The sequence below is a fragment of the Pseudopipra pipra genome, chromosome 3 (assembly GCF_036250125.1).
Source record: "Pseudopipra pipra isolate bDixPip1 chromosome 3, bDixPip1.hap1, whole genome shotgun sequence".
In the NCBI taxonomy this organism is placed as follows: Eukaryota; Metazoa; Chordata; class Aves; order Passeriformes; family Pipridae; genus Pseudopipra; species Pseudopipra pipra.
In genome coordinates this window covers 17,381,482-17,402,713 of record NC_087551.1, presented here as the reverse complement: position 1 = coordinate 17,402,713, position 21,232 = coordinate 17,381,482, and the positions used below count along the sequence as shown (strand labels likewise).

General features: G+C 42.3%; 1 protein-coding gene across 1 annotated transcript in view; it reads right to left on the bottom strand.

Annotated features, from left to right (window-relative positions):
- Window positions 1–21,232, bottom strand: part of PARP1 (poly(ADP-ribose) polymerase 1) — a 34,918-nt gene that overhangs the window by 2,092 nt on the left and 11,594 nt on the right. Inside the window, exons 5-22 of the mRNA XM_064648081.1 lie at window positions 20,711–20,807; window positions 19,174–19,290; window positions 17,474–17,650; window positions 16,885–17,026; window positions 15,075–15,215; window positions 14,090–14,332; window positions 12,884–12,952; window positions 12,016–12,148; window positions 10,627–10,822; window positions 9,228–9,356; window positions 5,918–6,001; window positions 4,976–5,098; window positions 4,375–4,503; window positions 3,563–3,661; window positions 2,867–3,019; window positions 1,816–1,943; window positions 1,372–1,433; window positions 168–282 (exon numbers count right to left, since the gene is read on the bottom strand). Of these exons, the coding sequence (XP_064504151.1) occupies window positions 168–282; window positions 1,372–1,433; window positions 1,816–1,943; window positions 2,867–3,019; window positions 3,563–3,661; window positions 4,375–4,503; window positions 4,976–5,098; window positions 5,918–6,001; window positions 9,228–9,356; window positions 10,627–10,822; window positions 12,016–12,148; window positions 12,884–12,952; window positions 14,090–14,332; window positions 15,075–15,215; window positions 16,885–17,026; window positions 17,474–17,650; window positions 19,174–19,290; window positions 20,711–20,807 (2,337 nt within the window). The remainder of the gene's footprint in view (window positions 1–167; window positions 283–1,371; window positions 1,434–1,815; window positions 1,944–2,866; window positions 3,020–3,562; window positions 3,662–4,374; window positions 4,504–4,975; window positions 5,099–5,917; window positions 6,002–9,227; window positions 9,357–10,626; window positions 10,823–12,015; window positions 12,149–12,883; window positions 12,953–14,089; window positions 14,333–15,074; window positions 15,216–16,884; window positions 17,027–17,473; window positions 17,651–19,173; window positions 19,291–20,710; window positions 20,808–21,232) is intronic.

The following is a 21,232-nucleotide window of genomic DNA, read 5'->3' as shown; positions in this document are numbered from 1 at the left end:
CCATAAAATCACCTCCCTTTCAGAAGGGATTGTCTTCAAATGGTCTCCAAAGCAAATGTGAAAGAAAGTAAACACAGTGCCAAAACTCCTGGCCTGCCTCAGCAAGGTCCTGCTAAACTCACCAACACTCAGACACTGTGTGCAGCCAACATAACAGCAAAGGATACTCATTATACAGGAGACATGTATCATTAATTCCCGTTGAGATCCCATTCCCTAGGGGAACCTCTACACCACCAAGGGTGGTAGTGGCTGTGGGATCAGGTGCAGTTTTGCCCAAGCCTAGAAAGGGAAAAAAACATCAGTTACAAATCTAGAAGGCAAATACAGACTTTGCACATAAAATGACTTAGCCAGCCAAATACTACTTCACATGTACTTTCAAATCAAGTGTAGAAGTACCTTAAAAAGAACACAAGGAATACAGTCTGTTCATTCAATTTAGCATCACCATACTTATGGCAGTTGTGCTCTGCTACATTAGAAGTGACAATTTTAGACTTTTGACTTAATTGTCTAATCTGTATGATCAAAGCTAAAACAAAGATTTATAGCTCTCATATCCCAGCTCCATTAATGAAAACATGCACATTGCAGCATTTTTAGACAAGTATAACAAACCAATTCTTATTCTCTTTAAACTTTTCAATACAAATCTGATTTGACATCATAATAACGTGTGTAGCATGTATTGAAAAAGATGCTAAATCACATTTTATTCTATTTTAGGCAATTGATGTTTTAAGCCTCTCAAAATGAATAGTTTAAGAAAAGCCACTCATTACTGAATGTTACTGTTCTTCAGTCTCCCATCTCGGTACAGAAGGCAGTCATGATTACCATTTCTTTCCCTTGAATTAAAGAGATAAGTCTTTTCTCTCATCTTCTTTTTCAGTGCAATATACTTTTTGCAGATAGAAGTGTAATGAGAACAGCTGTTCCATCTGAACTTTTATTCTTAGCTTTTCCCTTCTCTCCAAGCTTCTAAGGCATTTTGAAAGCTAAACAATTATTCTTGTGATCTATCAAACCTCGCATCTTTCTTCTAAAATACACAGTATTGTTACAATGAAAGCGAGCAAGAAGTTTGAGAATGCACCCTATATTTTTTTTCCTGGGTAATATCAAATAAAAGTTTCCTCCTAAACTTCAGGCACCTTCAATCTTAACACTCCAAGTGTACTAGCTTCCATCTTGAAACAACACATACATATATACTGATGCAACTATAGGGGAACATTATGCAACTTCTTAAAGAAGTCCAGCTCTGAAATGACTACAGTGCCCTTCACTAAGCAGAGCGCCACAACCCAAGTTTGCCACCAATTACAGATTACCAATGACAACTGCTAATGCTCTGCTAATGCTTACCTTTCACACTGTGTTTTCCCTTGGGCAATTTTGTGATGTGAGAAGCGTTCTTTAGCTCATACCTGGACAGCACAAAGAACACACGATAGCATTTTACATTCATCTTAAACTATACTGGTGAAAAAAAAATCATAAATTTTTCAGGCTTCAGTTTATGGTGAGTTAATATAAAGTTAATCTAGTCTTCTGGAACTCAACAGCCTTCCTTGTCTCGGTTACTAATTTTGATGATGTTGGCATTTTGTACAAGATTCTAGCTAGAACAGCAACAATGATTTTCCCCCCCCATCAAATAGCTCTCGTTTTAAGAAAAAACAAATCTTGTTCCTAAAGAAATACCATGTGCTCTCTCCTCACACTGAAGAGAAGGCTTGCAATTTTAGCATCACCTTCTACAAGGATATATTAAGCACACTTGGCAAATACTCTTCATAAGTTACTTACATATTCCCAAGGGCAACTTCTCCCAGTAGTACTAAACCTATGGGATCAGCTTGAGATGTGTGACAGTAGTTGGCACTCTTGGATACCATGTCTGCAAAATAGATGCCCTTCCCAAACATGTAGCCAGTCTGCAAGCAGAAAATAAATAAATAAATAAATAAAACTGGGACAATAACACAAAGGCAGCATTGAATCCACCTGGCTGGGCTCCCAGGAGAGCAAAGCTGCAACTCCAGCTCTTGTGGACACCAGTCAGCAACTCACTTGAGACACACATTGGTGTGTGAATGCTGACAGATAACACAAGGCCCACCCCACACAGAAATTCTCTGATTTAGGTTGCCTGACTGTGGTCATCCCCGGGCACAGGGACGTAGGCAGCCAGAGAAGCTGTTTCACATATGTCCTAGTTAGGACAGCTGAAGACCAGTTCATCATGGTGGGTGTAACCCAAAACTGTGTATTCTATAGCCTTCCATGCCATTTCCCAGAAACTAGACTATTGTTGTCAATAGACTATTCGCACCCTCTGCCCATAGAGCCTGACTCCTCAGGCTATAAACTGGGTGTTAAGAGGCCTGTGAGATAGGAGGATGCTCTTGTCCTCACACCCTTTGTGGAACTCCCCGCCCTGAGGGGAGCACTGAACATTCCTGCCTGAACTGGAGGATATATAATCTTGGAGTCTTGGAACATTTTTTCAACCCCTCGTGGGATCCAGAGGAAGGCTGCAGCTCATCGCTCTCAACCAGACTTAGACCACCACTGGACTGCAATCACTACTTTTGCCCAGACTGCAGCAGCTCTCCCACCAGCAGGTTCTTCCCCTCTCCCTTTACTTTGGACTCAAGCGGGGCCCAAGGAACACCACTTTGTTCATGCCCCAGGGTACTGGGTTATACATTTGGGTTTTGTGGGTTGAGACCAATTGTTTGTTTGTATGATTGTACTTACTGTATTATTTTAATAAATTGTTATTCTGACTTATAATCTCTCCTTTGAATTGAGTTCATTTCCCCTGCTGGTTAACTCTTAAACCAGCACAACATACCACAGGAGCTTCAGGCGGAGCTATCCGGAGACCCTGCGAGAGGATCCCGGCGAAGTTGGTGGTGCGGGAGCCGTGCCACAGCAGCTGGCGGTTGTGAAGCTGCTTAAATGGCTTGTAACGCTGACTCTCCCCTTCACGCTCAATCCTGAAGATCTTCCGTTCACAAAGGGATAGGAGAAAAAGAACAACAAAGCAAGCCAATCGTTACCTTCATGCAACTAATGGGGGGGGGAATCATCCCATCTGAAATACACATTAATCTGCTATGAAAATTGATCTGGATGGTTTTCAGTATTTGTAATTTGCTGTGTCATGCTAGCAAAAAAGATTGGTAGCGTCGATCACATGGTTCTTATTGATTACTTCTCCACCTTTTCTTCTGCATTTTCATGAGGCCCTATTTTCCTGAAAAAATCATTCAATGAACTACAGCTCAATTTCAGATGATTGCTCCTCCACCTCCCCTTTGAGTCCAATTAAATTAAAATAAAAACACAAACACAAAGACACCTCTTTAAGCTTAGATTCATCTCTGCCTACACTTCTGCTGTTCTATTAAATAGGAATTTTTCTACCAAACCACCCCTTCAACAAAAGAAACTGGGCAAGCTACTCAAAAGTAAAAGGAAACTGTGAACAAGTCAACTAAGAAGAGTCCATCTTCACAAAGTTAAACCCCAGTATAGCCCAGCTTACATCCACGACTTTGAGGTCATATGCATTGTGCGTAGCAGCATGAGTATTCTTCACATATTGTTTAATAATCTTGGCTTCTTCTGAGTCTTTGTCAACAACCTGCAGAGAGGCAAACAAGAAGTTTCTTTAGCATCCAAACCACAAGGCTTCTTATAACACAACGACATCTGCCCTATGCTTGCAGCTGCTCAGTTTAAGCCTCCTTTACCATTTAGGTGGAAATATATTCCCATATACAGTTATATAGATAGCACTCAGTCACAGAATGTCTGAGACAGGAAGGCACTGCTTGAAATTGAGATGATTTTTAACTCCACTACTCAGAGCAGGGTAAGCTGGAGGAGGTAGCCAAGGGCTGAGTCCAGTCAAGCTTTGAACACCTCCAAGAATGGAGCCTCCACAGCCTCTCTGGGCAACTTTTTCCAGCGTTTGACCACTGTCAGAGCAAACAAAGAAAAAACCCAAAACCTAACACCATCAACAACAAAATCTTTTTCTTTCGTTTACATATGAATTACAAATTGTATTTCAATTTGTGCCCATTGCCTCTTGTCACTGGGAGCCACTGAGAAAAGTCTGACTGCCTTCTTTCCTCCCTTCCCCCATCAGGTATTCATAAGCATTGATAAAATATCCCTTGAGCCTTCTTTCCTCCATGTCAAAAAGGCCCAGCTCTCTTAGCATGTCCTCATACAACCCATGGCCCAGTCCCCTAACCATCTCAGTAGCAATACATCTGTCCAGTTACAGTTTAGTTGATTTGTTGTACTCCAAAATATTCACAGTCACTCGTTTCCTTTTATTTCCTTTACCTTAATATCAGTTCGAAGTTTTTCATAGTTGATGTCAATTGGGTCTTTATCTCCATCTTCATTTCCACCTCTGAGAAGGCTGTAAGCAACCTCAATGTCAAGCAAGTTGTCCAACATCTGCACTTTAGCCTGAAGAATTCAAATAGGTTTTGTTATGTTAGCTGGGCCTTTGACATGTTCAGAGTAAATCTGGAATACCCCAAATTATAGAAGTATATGACAGTCACTGGCCACATGGTGACATCTAACAACACTGTCTTTTAAATATATATACTTAAATATATTAAAATATACCCAAACCTGTATATATAACATCTCTATCTTCTAATATATCATACATATAATTATTTACACAGACACATGGACATAAACAAAATTGTATTCTTAAAAATACAAGTTTAACCTCATGCTTTCATAAGGTTAAAGTAAGTTAAACTTGTTTTTCTTCAGAATATCTTTCTGTTTGTGAGGTTTGAACGTTTACTTTAACCTCGTGCTTTTAAGAGGTTACAGTAAGTGTTACAACCTCACATATTCTCTGTGTAAGATGTCTGATATCAGACCTACTGCCTGCAAAAAACATACTGTTTCCAGTCAATACCTGAATGTATTCTAAGTTATTTAGGAGAGGTGGTTTCTTCATCCCGAAGTCATGAGGAATCAGAGTATAGAAGCGGTTGGAGAGGTCCAAGATCTGGGATTCTGAACCACTGTCAGAAACTGCCTAGACAAGACAACAAGCACCAAAAAAAAATTACTGAGTAAGACTAAGTCTCCATAGCAATGAACACACAAAAGATACTATAGGACTAACACAGAAGCAGCAATACAAATAGTGCTTATGCTGAAACTCTCACAGGACTAAAAAGTGCAATTCTACTTAATTGTCTTGCATGTAGTAAGTCACAGTATTTGCACAGAGATACACAGAATTTCTCATGTGAGAAAAATCTAATGGGGATTATGGTTCTGGAGGGCAAAATAAAGTCTTCTGGATATGGAAAGGGTGCATATCCTTGTCAAGGCTCTGGTCTGTTCTCGCAACTGAAGTTCTGTTCCTGTACCTATGCTTTGCCAGGGAGCCTACGACAAAAAAATGGGTTATATGCTGGTACACTTTTGCAAGTTGTTCAGGCAATACTATGTAGTGACTCTGGAATGGTTCAGATCACGATGTGTAAATACAATAACGTTATCAAATCAGACCCTTTCCTGTGTCAACTTAACCTTTATGCTCATCCTCTAATAGAATTCTCTGGGGTAGGAACACCAGCTCACTATTAGAACAAGACAATGGCTTCATTTGCTCAACTGCCATTCATGTCTGGCTCAGCCTAAAGTTTGTGCTACCAAAGGGTGAAAGACAGAAGTACTGCCCAAACTGGTACAACAGTGAAGAGACTACCCATGGAAGCCACATCCTCTTCTCCAGAAAGAGTGAAAGTAAGCACAGATTTTTATACGCACGAGTCAACATTCACCCCACTCCAAGCCTAGAACAAATTCAGAATTCCCCTTTTTTTATAACATCTTCCATGCTCACCTGCTGAACCTCATTCAGGATGGAGTACGCACTCTGGATCTGTCGTTTGCTCAGTTTTCCCAATGGCATCTTCTGCAGGTCAATCTGATGAAAATATAAGTGATTAAAACCAAATCTCACTACATTTAAACCACTGCAGCATTCCCTCTCTGGTTTCTAGGGAAACTAATCCCTCCATGTGAGTAGGACTGACCCCTTAAGAATGGAGACATTGGACTGAGGACTCTGTGGACTGAGGAATTATGACAGAAGGACACACCATTGAGAAGACATCCTACAACCAAAGGAATACTTAGCAATAGGAAGCTAAGCACACATGCTAGGGCAATGCCAAATTAGGGTACTAAGTGTCTGGCATGAAGTTTAATATTAACCTGGTGTCAGATGCATTCCTCAATCACTTCAGTAACCCCACACTTCAGCCTGGCAAAGAAGCAAACCGAATGAAGGAATTCTTGTTCATAAGAAATCTGTGACTCTAGGTACAACCCAGACAACCTCTTCCAACTTTACAATTATCAAGGGTCAAATGCAAAGAAGTTATAAGGTGCTTCATATTAATTCATGAAAAATGAACCAAAAAACTCCAACAAAGTTAAAAATGATGTCTTGGTTGCCTGCATTTATCCACTGATTCAACTCAGATGTTGGTTTTCTTTGTGTATTGACGGATTTTGGGAGAGTTTCGGAAATCCTTCATTGTTAAGAACCATCTGAATGCAAAAACATTCAACAAAAATCAAGCCCAATGGAGTCTTTTAGAAAGATCATACATACACCTTCTGGACTCTTGACAATACTCAAGATACACTCTGCAGGTCAAACTAGCTTTTACTTAACTCGATGGGTTTAAGATTTAGCTCATGGACAGAAGATACTATGAAATCATGACTATCACATACCATCTGGCTAAGTTCCACATTATTTATTCCCCATGGAGCTAGGATAGCCAGTTGCATGCAAATCTTCTCTGCAAGCTGAACTCGGAAGACTCTTCCAAGCCACAGAGACTGGTGTGAAAGAAATGGTTTTGCATGGAGATTCCCAGCCTGTACTGGGTTTAGGAGAACTTTACTTTTAGTGACAGCTAAGCATACATAAAGCCAGATACCAAGAAAAGCCAAGATGGGCTGCAGGAGGGAAGACAGGCTTCAAAACCAATCATGTTTTGAGGATGTGAGAGGCACAAAGCCAAGATTAATAATCTAACAAAAAACAACCTGCAATAGATTTTTAGCTCCCAAACTCTTGGGGCCAATACTCTCTTGCTGAGTACCATCTGTACCAACTTGTATTATCTAATTATCAGTTGAAAAATCATTCAGAACATGTAAAAGTAAAATGGGCTATTTAACTGGGATGTGCAGAATAGCTGCAGAAACCTATACCAACCATAAGTTCAATAAATGTATAAAATAACATATATAAGCACTAAAACACTAACACCTATAAAACATCCCCCAGTCATGTGATTTAGGAGTACAACTCTGACAGAGACCACAAACTGCCAAAGGGCTGGAGTTTGTGCCTCCTGCAACTCATGGGAGGTAGTCAGAGCCCTGCAGAGCTAAGCTCTGATATAAAGCTCACCTGCATCCAAAGCTTCATTGTTCGATGTGTCAAAAGAATACAGCAGCCAAGGCAAGGGGCTTGGTCTAAAACAACAGCAGCACTGCAATTACCACCAGATGTACTGAGGTTAACAAGAAGAATTAGCTCCACATCACAGATGTGTGCACCAAGACTGCCATGAGAGGCAAGGAAGATGTTTTGCCTTCCACTCAGGCAAAGGAAGACACAGCATTAGAGTAGACTCAGTCCTCTAACAAGCCCTTTCATGTAAGGCAATGACACAGATAATTGTAATAAACTCCTGTATGCTCGGTCAGGTAAAATTCTTGAAGGCTAAATTAGAAGCAGGAACATAAATGCATCAGATAAACCCATTGTCATGTAACAAACTAAGAATTTGCTGCAGTTTTGGCAGAGCGAGAGCGCCTGGATGGAATGAAATACTCAAGATCAGGCTGATTAAAGGAACCAAGCAGCCATTTCTGGACGATGCACAGAAACCTCTCACTAGGAAAAATATTATTTCCTCTAATGGAACACAGCTGTTCGGCAGCATCAGTACAGGAAGATAAATCTAATAGGAAGACAGGCCCATCTGGAGTCCCAGTTCTACTATAGATCTGCAGATGGTGTGAGTTAACATTGTTTCAACAGAGTTCTACAAAGCCAAATGACATGAGATGATGATCAGTTCAGAGTCTTTAGCCAGTTACACTTACAGAGAATTATTAATATTATTAATATTAAACAAGATTTGGATGTAAAGCACCTCTGAAGATACAGGAGAACACAATTAACTGAAGGTGCTACCAAATGTTGTGCAAAGCTTTCTGCAGAAAACAGTGCAAAGCTTTTCTGAAAGGCAGATACACAAAATACCGCTACAGAGAAAAAAACAGCAACTGCTTAAATAAGAAGTCTTAGGGCAGGATAACTAAGCTGGCTGAAGAAAATCAGAATTTGTTATTTAGAATCAATTCAGTTTGAATGGCTGCATTAAAACAAACAGCAGGATCTCTGAACACCAGTAAAACTGTGTAAGGAGAGACAGATGAAGAGAGAGAACTCTCTGAGAGCTTATTAGAAAGATGGATCAAGAAGTATGGACAAAAGAATGATGGATGAAAATAGAGTATTATTAGAACAAATGAGAAATACAACAATCTCAAGTTTTGCCCTGTTCAGAAGAGGATGTGGACTTTGTCAAGGCACTTAATAAGTTTGTATTAACTGGCAGCATTTCTCAAGTCTGAGCTGTATCTCAATTGCTACCTAAACCAGCGGTAGTTCTGCACCCCCCGAGCCCCAAATGTGGTTCACCACTTAGCAAAAAAAGACGTGTCTCCAGCCTCACATCACCAGCAAATTGCTAATCTGTGTTACTATTTTAAGAGCATTCAGCAAACAGTGGTCACTATGCATGTGTCACTGGAAAAAAAACACAAACAAACAAAAAGACAGAATGATTACTGATCCCAGGACCGGCAGACGACTTTCTCACAGGCTTGTTAAATTGAAGACACTGATAGGCAAAGAATGTATCTGTGTTTTAAGAACTGCATGTATCATAACTAAGTCACTACTTCCAGTGCTTGGCAAATTCCAGCGGGACTCTTGCCTTTATTTTAAGGTTGATCTAAAACTTACACTGACTTTTGGGAAGTATGATGCCCCCCAGATTGCAAAGAACTTGCAAATTCTGTCTGTGCAAGTATGATGGTTAGAAGGGAGAAGTCACCTCAAATTCCACCATCGCTTTCTTCATGCTCTCCACATCAAAGATCATCTTAATAAGATCTTGGATTGGCTTAGCAAGTTTTGATTTTGTCCCAGCACCTACTGTCAGTTTCCTGACAGCTTCTTCATCCTAGGAGGTAAAAATAGTATCAGAATTAGCAAAATCACAAAGGATAAAAGTAACAGGCTGGCTGCCATGGCAACAACTCAAAACCAATTTAGTGTATGCATCCTATGACTAGCCTGAAGTTCATGGGGAGCGTGGGACATTGCTCTGACATTTTGGAACAAAGTGGGCTTAAAAAACCACCTATTCAGTAATTTGGCAGATGTTATTTCAAGAGTTAGCACAGTAAAAAGTAAGCAGAAAAGTAGAACTAGGGGAATAGAAACTCTCTTTGCATCTCTGCTTCACCTCAAGCAACAGTATTAATTACTTTTTCTGCAAGCCTTCTGCTGCACAGAGACTTTGATATGAAAAATAACTGTTTACTTTACTGCTTTTATGACAAAACAGACGTAATAACTAGTTTCACCAAGTTTTTGTAATAAAAATTGTCACAGATGTGTACAAGAATCATCAATTACCCAAAATACCATCTCGATGCCTTCTTGGAGAGAGCATTGTACAAATAAAGCATCTGCCAGGTGCTTTGAGTAACACTGTACATTGCAGTGAAACAGACACTTTGCCACTGAAATATTCAAATTTCCAGAATTCAAGCACCAAAAGATGACATCCATTAATTTGGCCACACAAAAACTCAACAGCTTGAAAACATGTTTTCTGGTAACTTTATAGCTTACTAACAGCATTCAACTACTTCATCCAAAAATAGTTTAAGTTACAGGTATGTCTTTAAATAAACACATAAACCCTCACTGGGCAGAAAGAAGAGAATTCTTATTTGGCTTAGCTGTCTAAATAGCCAAACCTTACTGGCAGCAATAATTTCTCTTTCTCAGACTGCTCAAAATGTGCACTAAGCAGAATGCTGCATAGGAGTTGCTCCTGCATTTGGGAGGATTTTGGAAGCAGAGGACAGATGAGAAGTATCTATTTTAAATAAAAGAAAATCTGGTTTTCAGACAATATGTATGTGAACTGACTGCTGACTTAGGTTCAAATTAACACCCTTGAAACTACAGAGTAAACAAGAACGAGCACTAAAGGGACTTCAGACTTGATAACAGAAAACTCCATAGTTTCCCAACAGTCTGTTTTAATAGATGGCACTCCCTGATCTACAGTTCTCTCCTGTAGCACAGAGATGCAATAGCTGCACTTCATTCCTCTGGTTTGTTAAGTGTAAGCGATCCAACAGTGAGCACAGAACAGAACAGCTGTAGCAAGGCAGCTAAGCAATACTCCACCTGGTACTTGGACATTTCACAGTTACCTGTCCATAATCTATTTCCAGGGGGTAGAATTTTTTTGGATATTTAGTGAAGTTCTTTGAATGCCAAGAATTGCCAGTTTTCTCTTCATACAAATTCAGGAAGTGTTCAACAGCATCTTCTTTTGACGGCATCTGCTCCAGCTTGTTACTCCCAATCACAGTGCCCACACGGCCCCAAGATCTGAACACCCAGTATCTATAGAAATGAAATGTGAGAAGAGAACAGACATAAGACACTCCGGTGCTGGATCTCAGTCCAAATGAGACTGACCCTGCAACACCCAGCACAAACGATGCAATCAGCCCTTTGCATACCATTAATTTTATGGAAGACACTGTCTATCAGTAATTGTTGGAAATCAACAGAGGAGTCACCACAGAGTGTATGTCCAAGAACTGGCAAGAAAAATGCCCAGTGTTAACACACCAGAACTACAGCCCTGAGAATAAACAGGTGCACAGCAGGAAAAGAGAGCCTAGCACCTCTTCAGTCTTAATGGTTTGTAAATAAAAATCTTCAGGCTATTGAGATCATATATTTGAAAAACTAAGACAATGCACCTTTAAGCCTCGAGCCCCAGAGTTCAGTATTTTAGAGAAACCAGAAGCAAATCAAGTATTTGTACTATCTCCACCACCTTGGGTGAGCTCCCATGGTATTTATGGGGATACAATCAGTCAGCCTTTCCAGTGCATCAGGTATGAAATGCAGGCACAGAGATCCCTCCATGTACTGAACCACAGATCTGATACAACCTCACACACAAGCTTATTATGAACATGGTAAAGTGCAATAAATCTGGAGCTGAACCATGGTTACTGATGACAGACATCAGCTACTCTGGATTTCTGTGATACTTTGTTTGGCAGGGGCAGTTTCATATTAAAGCACTCTCACAATTTCTTTATCTCATCAGCAATGCAACCACTGGACAGCTCCGCCATGCACCCAATGGGACTGAAAAGCTAAACACGTGATCAGCCCTGACTATTTCAGTGCATTTTGTTAAGCCTCAGGGCTTAATTCAGGACTACACTGTGGTAGAACAGCCAGAATCTCGTTTTGTTTCCCCAGGTACAACTCTGCAATTAGAAGACAAGATTAAGTTGGAGAATATGGAGAAACCACCCCCCCCTTAGGTTTTGTCAACATCACAAAGAAATGTCTCCATGCAGAGCAGAGATTTCTCCATGGGTGGCTTGTTGTTTGGCAGGTTTGGAGGAGTTCTTTTAGTTTTGGGGTTTTTTTTTGTTTGGGTTGCAGTGGAGTTTTTTAAAAGTATCTCCTCAAAGACATTTAACTCACAAGTGGCTTTCGGAGATGTCAAAAATCCAGAATGTATCAGGGAAAATGTGAACGAAAGTATTTCAAGGGAAAGCTAAACTCACCTGTTCTCTCTGTCATCCTCTAGCAGCTGCAATTTATAGTAGGAATTGGTTCCTTTCACAATATCTACTAGTCCCAGGGTTGCACTGAAAATTTTTCCACCTTTTTCAAAGACATGAGCAGAATCCTCCAAACCTGTAGAGAAGAAACAAATTAAAACACAGAGGAGGTTACTGTTTTAGCTCTCCTTCCTGCATTTGTGCTCACCCAAATGTTTCATGTAGTGTGATTTAACAAAAATACTGCAAAAACAGTGACCATATGCTCATTCAAAACTACCTGAAGCATGTTTTCCTTCTAATGAATTGTGAGCACGCATCTTTAGATAACTGGAGTGAACATCAATCCTAACAAGAGGGGAAAAAATTGTAACCTTTGACAGAGGATGACCTAAAATCTCTTATCTAACACTGCATGACTGGCTGAAGGAATTCTCAAGAGGTGCAGCTCTGCAGGTGTCACATTAGCAAATGGACTGGAAAGCAAAGCTTGGCCTTGGATGCAGTAGGAATTCTCAGAACAACATCCATGCACCATAGGTTTGGAGAGTGGCATCAGCTGCTCCCCAAAAATTCTGGGGGCAGATGTTCATGCCAGACCTGTGGCCTCTGCCGACTGGGCTTTTATTCACCACACTGACAGATGCTCCTGAAGCTGAACAAGCTTTCGTTTAAAAGGTCCTTCTGAAAGCTCCACTAAAAAATCCTACAATATCCAGCTTCAGATGTCAGTCAACATCCTTCCTTTAATAGCAACGAAAAAGGTTTAAAATTCGTGTTCCTTTTATGGAACCCCTATCCTTTCACCAAAACAACACTTTGCAAACAATCACGCATCCTGAAGACTGTGGGTAGTGCAGTTATCACTCACCAGAATCAGGATCTACTGCTGCTCCACCCTTCACTGTTAGCTTCATTTTCTTTTCAGACTTGCTAGGTCCTGCAGTGAAAGACAGTTAATTTCTTTCCTAAGTGAGCAACAGTCTGACTTGAATCAACACTTAAATTTCTCAATTTGCATAATTATCACCCTAAAGTGAATCAGATTACCAATATATGAGCACAATGACTTCAATGGCTTTTTTTTACCTAGCTTTAGCAGTCAAATTACAGCCTCCATCCCACCAAGTAAATGAAAAATAAGATTTCCCAGATTCTCTCTCTCTCCTTCTGGCTCCAAGGGGTGGACCATACCATTTTTTCACCTGCACAGCAGATAAGCACAACCAAGCCTGACAGAGTTCAAGAACTGTTTGGACAATACTCTAGGGCATATGGTGTGATTCTTGGGGATTGTCCTGTGCAGGGTCAGGAGCTGGACTCAATGATCCTTGTGGGTCCCTTCCAACTTGGCATATTCTGTAACCACAAATCCCAAAATGGGATTTAAAAAACTCACAGGGCATGGGGGGTGTTCAGATTCCCTGGAGATGCTACTGCTGTGAGATAGTCTGGCAATCACACACCCAACTGTATGACAGAAACCTCTGCCTTGGAGGATACGGAGGACAGGTTCCAAAGATAAGGGAGCAGACCTGATGTTTTTGTTCACGATCCAAAGTTAATAATGCAAGCTCTCTCTGGCATTGGTGAGCAATGCCACCAGTGGTGGATATTTTTCCTCCTCTGTTAAAACAACGTTATGTTCTTAATCAAGTAGCAGAGACCCAGTGCTCTGGATTCCAATATTTTCTCACTTGCTAACACCCCTCGGGGGTCATGGTAGTCTCTGTCATCTTGATGCCCCAGGACCTCCCTGGAGCTGCAATATTGACCAAAACTGGCAAAGAAGCTGATTTCTTATGAGGAAGAGACTAGACTGATGTCAGGGAAACCTAGGCACGTACAGCACAGATCTCTGAAGCAAGACTGACCTAGGGAAAACAAAAGCCAGCTCAGGAGACAGCTTCACATTTACTTAAAGCCAGTTTTGCCCTAAGGTCTCATTATTTAAACTTATTACAAGAAAGAGGGCAGAGAACTCAAGAAAAGGCCAAGGACAGACCACACCCAGGTTTGCTTTGTGCATGCACAGAATTGAACAGGCCTGTGGATAAACAACTGCTTTGTTCGTCACCTTGTTCTTCTTTGACCTTGCCAGCACTCTTCATACTTGGGGGCTTGCTGCTCTTTCCATCCACAGCCATTTCCTCATGCTCCATTTTCACCTCTGCACCCCAAGGGGAAAGCGCATGGAGAGACACAAGCTCCTGGAAGTCCTTGCTGGAGGATTTCACATCCTGAAGAAACGCCTCTGAGACCACACGGACTTTGGCCTCCTTCACTTCTTCCATCTTCTTGCTCATTTTCTCTACATCCTCTGCAGAGGCAAGGGTAGGAAAAGGGAGGGAAAAAAAAAAACCAACAGTGAGGATTTAGAACTCAGCCTCTCCCTTTGGCCACGACTCAGGGCTCTGTAACACTTTGTGGAAACACAGTTCCACTACATTTTGGATTCAACATGTTCTTTGGGAAGGAAAATTGCCTTCGGCTCAAATCTGCAGCTTGGACTAGAGCAGGAACACTCCTGCTTTACCGGACTGGTCCAGCTCTCACCTTCCCAGAGCTGGGCTGGGGCTGTACAGTTCTTTGGGGACCTCCTGGCAGGTGGGAGAAGATCTATCTCAGCAGTCAGTTTGCACCCCAACTCCAACAGGGAGCAAGAGCAGACCCTAACTTGCCAGTAGAGAAAACAACTGCCCTCAGGCACCCACAGTCAGCTCTGTAGCTTCTCCAAGGCAAGCACAGACACAGCCCCCAGCACCTCTCATCCCAACAAGGGTGGCTTGCATGGCACCACAGTCTGCACACAGATCCCAGCTCCAGCTGCCAGACCCAATAGAGCCTTAAGGCACAACCCACAGGGTTAACCCGCTAAGCAAGTGAAGTCAAACACCACACAGCTGTCTTTAGTTTTCCAAGCACACTAAGGCCATGTGTGCACACAAAACACTCCCCCTAATCCAAACACTGATCCCCAGACGGTTCTGAGGACACATGCCCTCTGTAATCTGCTCAGCTACCAGTACAGTGCTACCAGTAACCGAGGCAGGGCTGCTCACTCTGTGTGCTGATGCACAGGGTGGCCTTGTTAGCTGTTGTGGTCATCTTTCCTCCCAGGTCCTCCACAATGCTCTTCACCTCCTCCTTGTTCTTTGACAGCTTTCCAACAACCAGGATCTTCATGTTGGTCAGTGGTTTGTCTAAGGGGTTTGGAAACAACACAGCATGGTAGCAACAGGCGTAGAGTTCCCCACACAACAAGCACAAAGGGACAGCATCCCCCCCACTCCGTACAATCAGCCCAGCTGGCAGGGGGACAAGGGGCCAAGCAGGTCCCAGCTGTGCTAAGCAAGTGGGAGGAAGTTCCCCTTCACATAGGAAAAGCTACAAAGCCCAGCAGCTGCCAACAAAGAGAAGGGACGGAACACAGGGAAGTGGATATGTAGGCATATTAGTTGCCCTTTTTTTGTTTTGTTAAACAAAAAAAAAAAAAAATCACTCTGCTTCAGTACTGTGCTACTAGAGACTGTGTTCTGCTTCCCTCTTTTTTGATGCCTGAACAGGATGGGAGAAACTCACTGTCACACGAAAGCTCCTGCCTCTTCAAAAGGAAATCTGCTTTTGAGGGGCTGCAGAGAGGATTATCTCTCAAGCAACAGTGTTCCTACATTACAGTATATTTGAGTCTTGATCTTATAGACAGTACAGGGCTGTACCATGCAAACCCCATAACAAGTCAGGAGTAGACTGGTAACCATCTGAGGCACCATCACATTGTGTTAACACTCTGCAGGCGGGTCCATTCAGGACACAGCAAGTATCTAAGAGCATATTTGCACTGCTGAAGATAAAAGCTATCAACTCTGATTGACCAACCGAGGGTTGTGTTTCCTCTGCTCCTCTCAACTCAGATTTGTTTGGTTGCCAGCAAACAAAGCAACCTGGCTTTAAAATCTGGTCAAATTTTTTGAGTTTACTGTCAGGGGGCACTGGGGCTGGAATCAATTTGCTAATCAGAATCAAGACCTGGGTTATTTTGTCTTCATTGCTAAAATAACATGATCTGGCTGAAGTTATCCGTGCAGAATTACTTTCACCCTTTTCACCAAGTAACAATAATGCCTTGCTCCCAAAACTATGATCAGAGCTAGAAAGGCTGAATAAGAAAGAATTCAGCATGGATCTTAATGGACAGGCTATATCACCAAAGCATACAACTCTTCCAACAGCCTACAGGGAGTTTCTGGAGCCTAACCTTTTGCCAGCTTGTGGGCTGGAGACAGCACAACTATTTTGCATAAGGAGAGTCAGTGATTGGTAAAGCCAAATCTCAGTGGATGATTTAAAAACAAACAAACAAATAACCCAAAACCCAACCAAACCAAAACAAAAACCACACCAAAAAAAGAAAAAAAAAAAAAAGAAATCACAGAAACCCCTCTTGCCCTTAAAATCTAAAATGATGTGGAATATTTGGCATTATGCATGTCCCTGGATGTTCACCAAGAAACCAAGCGACAAGGCACTTTGCAGCAGGTCTCCATTGGGACACATTTTGGAACATCGGCATTTTAAGTTTCTGATTCATTGCAAACACATCATTTCCTTACCATCAACAAACACTCAAAATGATTTGTGAGTAAACAACCAGGACCCCAAGTCCATGTCCCCAGGCAACCCACTGTACCAGGGCCCACCTGTGCTAGGAAGATGAAGCACATGAGACTGTTTTTCAGCAGGAGAGCTCTGCCTGCTTGAGGACAGGAGGAGAAGGGCGTGCCTGTTCAGGGTGGCACGTTTGTCTGGCTGGGAGTGGCAGCCTGAGCCTCATTCCAAACTCCACCAGCCCATGCCCAGCCAGACACTTACCTCTGGGTGCAGACACGGCCTCTGACAAAGGAGCAGATGCAGAGGGAGGAGGCGCAGAGTTCACAGCTGCAGCATCTGGAGGGAACACCCTGTCCTGCTTCTTACATTTAAATTTCTTCAGGTAAGGAATTTCCCGAAATTCCTGTGGGATGGAAGCATAAGCAGAATTTAAAACCAACAAAAACTACTGTTAGATTTGAAGGCTAAATTGAGCACTGGCCAAATGTTGGCATTTACTGCAAGTCTTGGAAAGGATTTCCGAGAGATTCGCACTAAGGCAGGCAAACCCCCACTTTACTGACTGTGAAAACAAAGCTGGAAGAGGGTAAGTGATGAGTTTTAAATCAAACCAGCAACATCTCTTTCAATTTAGTGTTACTGGAAATTATATGATTAATTTATGCATCAGCTGCCTGCTCCTGGAGGGATGTGGCTGTGACAGGACTTCCCTGCTGTGATAGCTGCTCAGCACCGCAGCACACTGTTCTCAGGCATCCAACACTCACTGCTGCTTATTCAATTTCCTCACAAGAGGTAACATCAGTTAAGAAATGTGCTTCAGAACATGAAATATGCAGTAAACACCCACCTTTGGGATTACCCAGTCTTTCCTGTTGGGAGTTTGCGTTTTAGCAACGCACTTGGTCCAGGCAGTGATATCCCCTGAGCAGTAATATGCATCGCTCTTGAACACAAACTGCCCCTTACACTGCTCACAGGGAAGCAGAGCTCCAAATGCCATCCCATCTGCTACTCGGTCCAAAATCTAAAGCAACAGAGAAACAACAAAACAGGTCACGGCAGGAGGAGGCTGGAAGCCCACACACTGCACTGCACAGCACACGAAAATAATTGTCGGGCTGTTGGCACGCAGACGTTTCCAGCGCATGTCACGCATAAACTAAACATAAACCACGACTCTTACTCACACTGATTGATATATGATGCCTTAGAGGCATGACACAAAGTTTCTCCAGTCACACCCTATCTGCTCACACTTCTGGCTCACAGTCTCTCCTGTCCAGGAAGAGGGAGGTGATTCTCCCCCTCCACTCCACTCTCCTGAGACCCTACCTGGAGTGCTGCCTCCAGATCTGGGGCTCCCAACATAAGAAGGACATGGACCTGTGGAAATGAGTCCACAGGAGGGCCACAAAAATGAGAAGAGGGTTGGAGCACCTTTCCTGTAAAGACAGGCTGAAGGAGCTGGATTGTGCAGCTTGGAGAAGACAAGGCTCCAGGGAGACCTTATAGGACCTTCCAGAACCTAAATGGGGTCTACAAGAGAGCTAGTCAGACACTTTTTACAGGGGCCTGTAGTGGTAGGACAAGGGAGAATGGCTTTAAACTGAAAGAGGGTAGGTTTAGATTGGATATTAGGAAGAAATCCTTCACTCATCAATGGTAGTGAGGCACTAGTTGCCCAGAGAAATTGTGGATGCTCCATCTGTGGAAGTGCTCAAGGCCAGGCTGGATGGGGCTTTGAGCAACCTGATCTAGGGAGTGACATTCCCTGCCCACAGCAGGGGGTTTGGAACTAAATGATCTTTTCCAACCCAAACCATTCTATAATTCTGTGGTTCAGGAGAACATACCTACCACACAGCACCTGATCAGGCTGCCATGCCAGAACAGCCAAGGAGGAGATGAGCTACTGCCTCTGAGCACATGAGTAGGTAGGTGGGAACGTAGGCTCAGACAAGTCCAGGTTTTCCCGCCTAGAGAGTATTTCATGACCATTTTGAGTCTAGACACTTCCCACATCCCAGCCCACACTCCTTTCAAAGAGTCTTGATAAATACAAATACTTAAAGCAGTATGTGGCTCTGAAAGAGTACAGACTTTCACACCTTACATAGACTGAAACTGGCAGTTTTTAGAAAAGAAACCGGGAAAGAAGTTTTACGGTTTTTGCTTCATTTTCCATAATTGAGGAAGGCAACGTGAAGTGCCTTAACTAACCTGCTCTTAAAGAGACAGCAACAACAACAAAAAAAAAACCACCACCACAAAAAACCATGGACCACTTTGAGCATAGAATAAAGGCACATCACTGCAACCAAGGCGCTGAACTCAGCATCACACACCACCACACTGCCCTTCACAAGAAGCCTAACAGCAGTATCACCAGGGTCCTGGGACAAAGGACTGGGCTTTGCACCAGATTTCTTTCTTATGTGTTACAGGAACGTGCTTCAGATTCATGGACCTTGCAGCAATATTGGGTCGGGTCAGCTTCACTGATTCAAAGAGCCGGTGCACATGCAGAGCAACTACAGATCAACTCACGGCATTCTCCCCTGAAGGAACCTCCTGTTTGTTGGCGATCAGCAGCTCTTTCAGGTCATTAGTGGAGCAGACCTTCCTCAGCTCATCCTTGATGCCCCAGATCAGCTCTGTCTGCTCCTGTTGACAAAACCCAGCAGCTTAGAAAGCAATCAACTGCAAGTACCTGAGAACACTCTTAAAACTGCAGTATGTGGACAAGGTTTTAGCAAGTCCATGCTTGTTAAAACCATCTCACACAGATTGTGAGGTGAAGAGCTTCAAGAACCAGTAGCTTTACCAAAAGGGAGTCACATACTTCAAATTGCAGCATTCTTACTAAGCAAGCTCTCAACAGCCTTTGCAAATACCACCTAACTAATTGACACTGATAATAGCAGGGATGTGGCTGCATTTGAGCCTTTTATCAAAATAAAAAAATCAGAAATGCTGATTGTCACCGTTTTTATTTTAAGGTAACTAAACATAAGAGGAATCTCTACCAGCTCAGTCACTGCAGCAGTACAGAGAAGCATGCACATCCTTTTGGGATCTTCTACAAAAGTTGAAAGGGTTGAAAGCAGCATTCTAAAATATCTCAGTTTTTGAATGCTATTCACTGGCTACAGTCAGAGGTGCAGTCTACCCTAGAAGAACTGGTTAACTGGGTTAAATGGTTTCATTTTCAGTGTTAATGATCATGCTGGATGAAATACTGTTAAAAAAGTAAACCCAAAGTTAACCCTAAGAAGTGCTCATCCATGAAGCGGATTCACAAAGTACCTTGATCTGTCCTGAACATCTGCATTGCAGCAGCAAAACCTTCAAAACCTCTCAGTTAGTTTTTTTTTTTTAATTAAGGTGCTGCCACATGACAAAAAAGAAAACTTTTGTTCAAAGGTGGAGGCACCGTTTCTCTACAGCTCCATTAAGACTTCAATTGCAGCAAAGGCAGCTTGTTAATTTTTTTTCTTGGGAACTTTCAATAAATACAAAATTCCTGAAGCTCTACTGGGAATTCTTCCCACAATATTCTAGAAAGTGGAAGGCAGAAAGCTGTGATCTATCACAATTTGCACCCAAGAACTGAACACATCTCCCCAGAGGGTGAAAAATGTACGATTTCTCATCAATGTAGAGTTGCACTCTTTATCTCTGTTTAATTTTTACAATGAGCTATTTATTGTTTCCCAAGCTCTTCTGCAACAGTGCTTGGGCTCTGAGCACAAGCCACCACCGCCAGATGATACAGGAAGGACGACAGAAACAGCCTCTCTGAGAGAAAAGGCATTTAACCTCATCTATTTAAATCCAATAAGCACAAGTCCTAGACTAGAAACATCCTTCCTGTCTCGAAAGAAAGGGGCAGGGTGAATTGCCTTCAGCAAAGCCTTAGTGACAGGGCACCACCTGTGCCAGGACACAAGGACCAGCTGTGCTGCAACTGCTCCATCTGGGCACAAGGTACTGCCTTCTCCAGGTGCTACAGCTCTTCAGTTAGTGCCTGACACTGCACTGTTCTAACAAAGAAGTTTTTAGGATGTGATCAGCTAAAACTCACCTTCAGCTGTTTTTCCTGCTTCGACTCTTTCTCTTTTTCTTTTTTCTGTTTCTTTTTTGCAGTCACATTTCCATCTACCTCTTCTCCTTTTCTCTTTCTAACAGAGAAAAAAAAAAAACCAAACACATACACATGAAAGGAAGTTATTTAAATGCCTGTCCAGCAGTTACCAGAGCTCAGATTACTGACTGCCGATATCTGCAGAGGCTTGAATATCCTCAGTCTTGGCAGGCAAACCCATTTTTCAAATTCCTCAGTGCTAGATTGTATGCATGTATTTGGCTCCACAACATGAGTTGCCTCAATCAGGTCAGATACATTTAGAGCTTTTCTATGGGGTAATCATATGGTCTGGCAGAAAAGCATGTCAAATACTGCAACATTTCCAGGCATCTTCATATACACCTATATTAGTTACCCTACAGACACAGCTAAGAATCGCTGAATAGCTCTCCAAATCTAAGGTGGTGTAGCAAGGTTAGAAGACCACAGTGTCCTTCAGCCGAATGAACAGCTTGATAT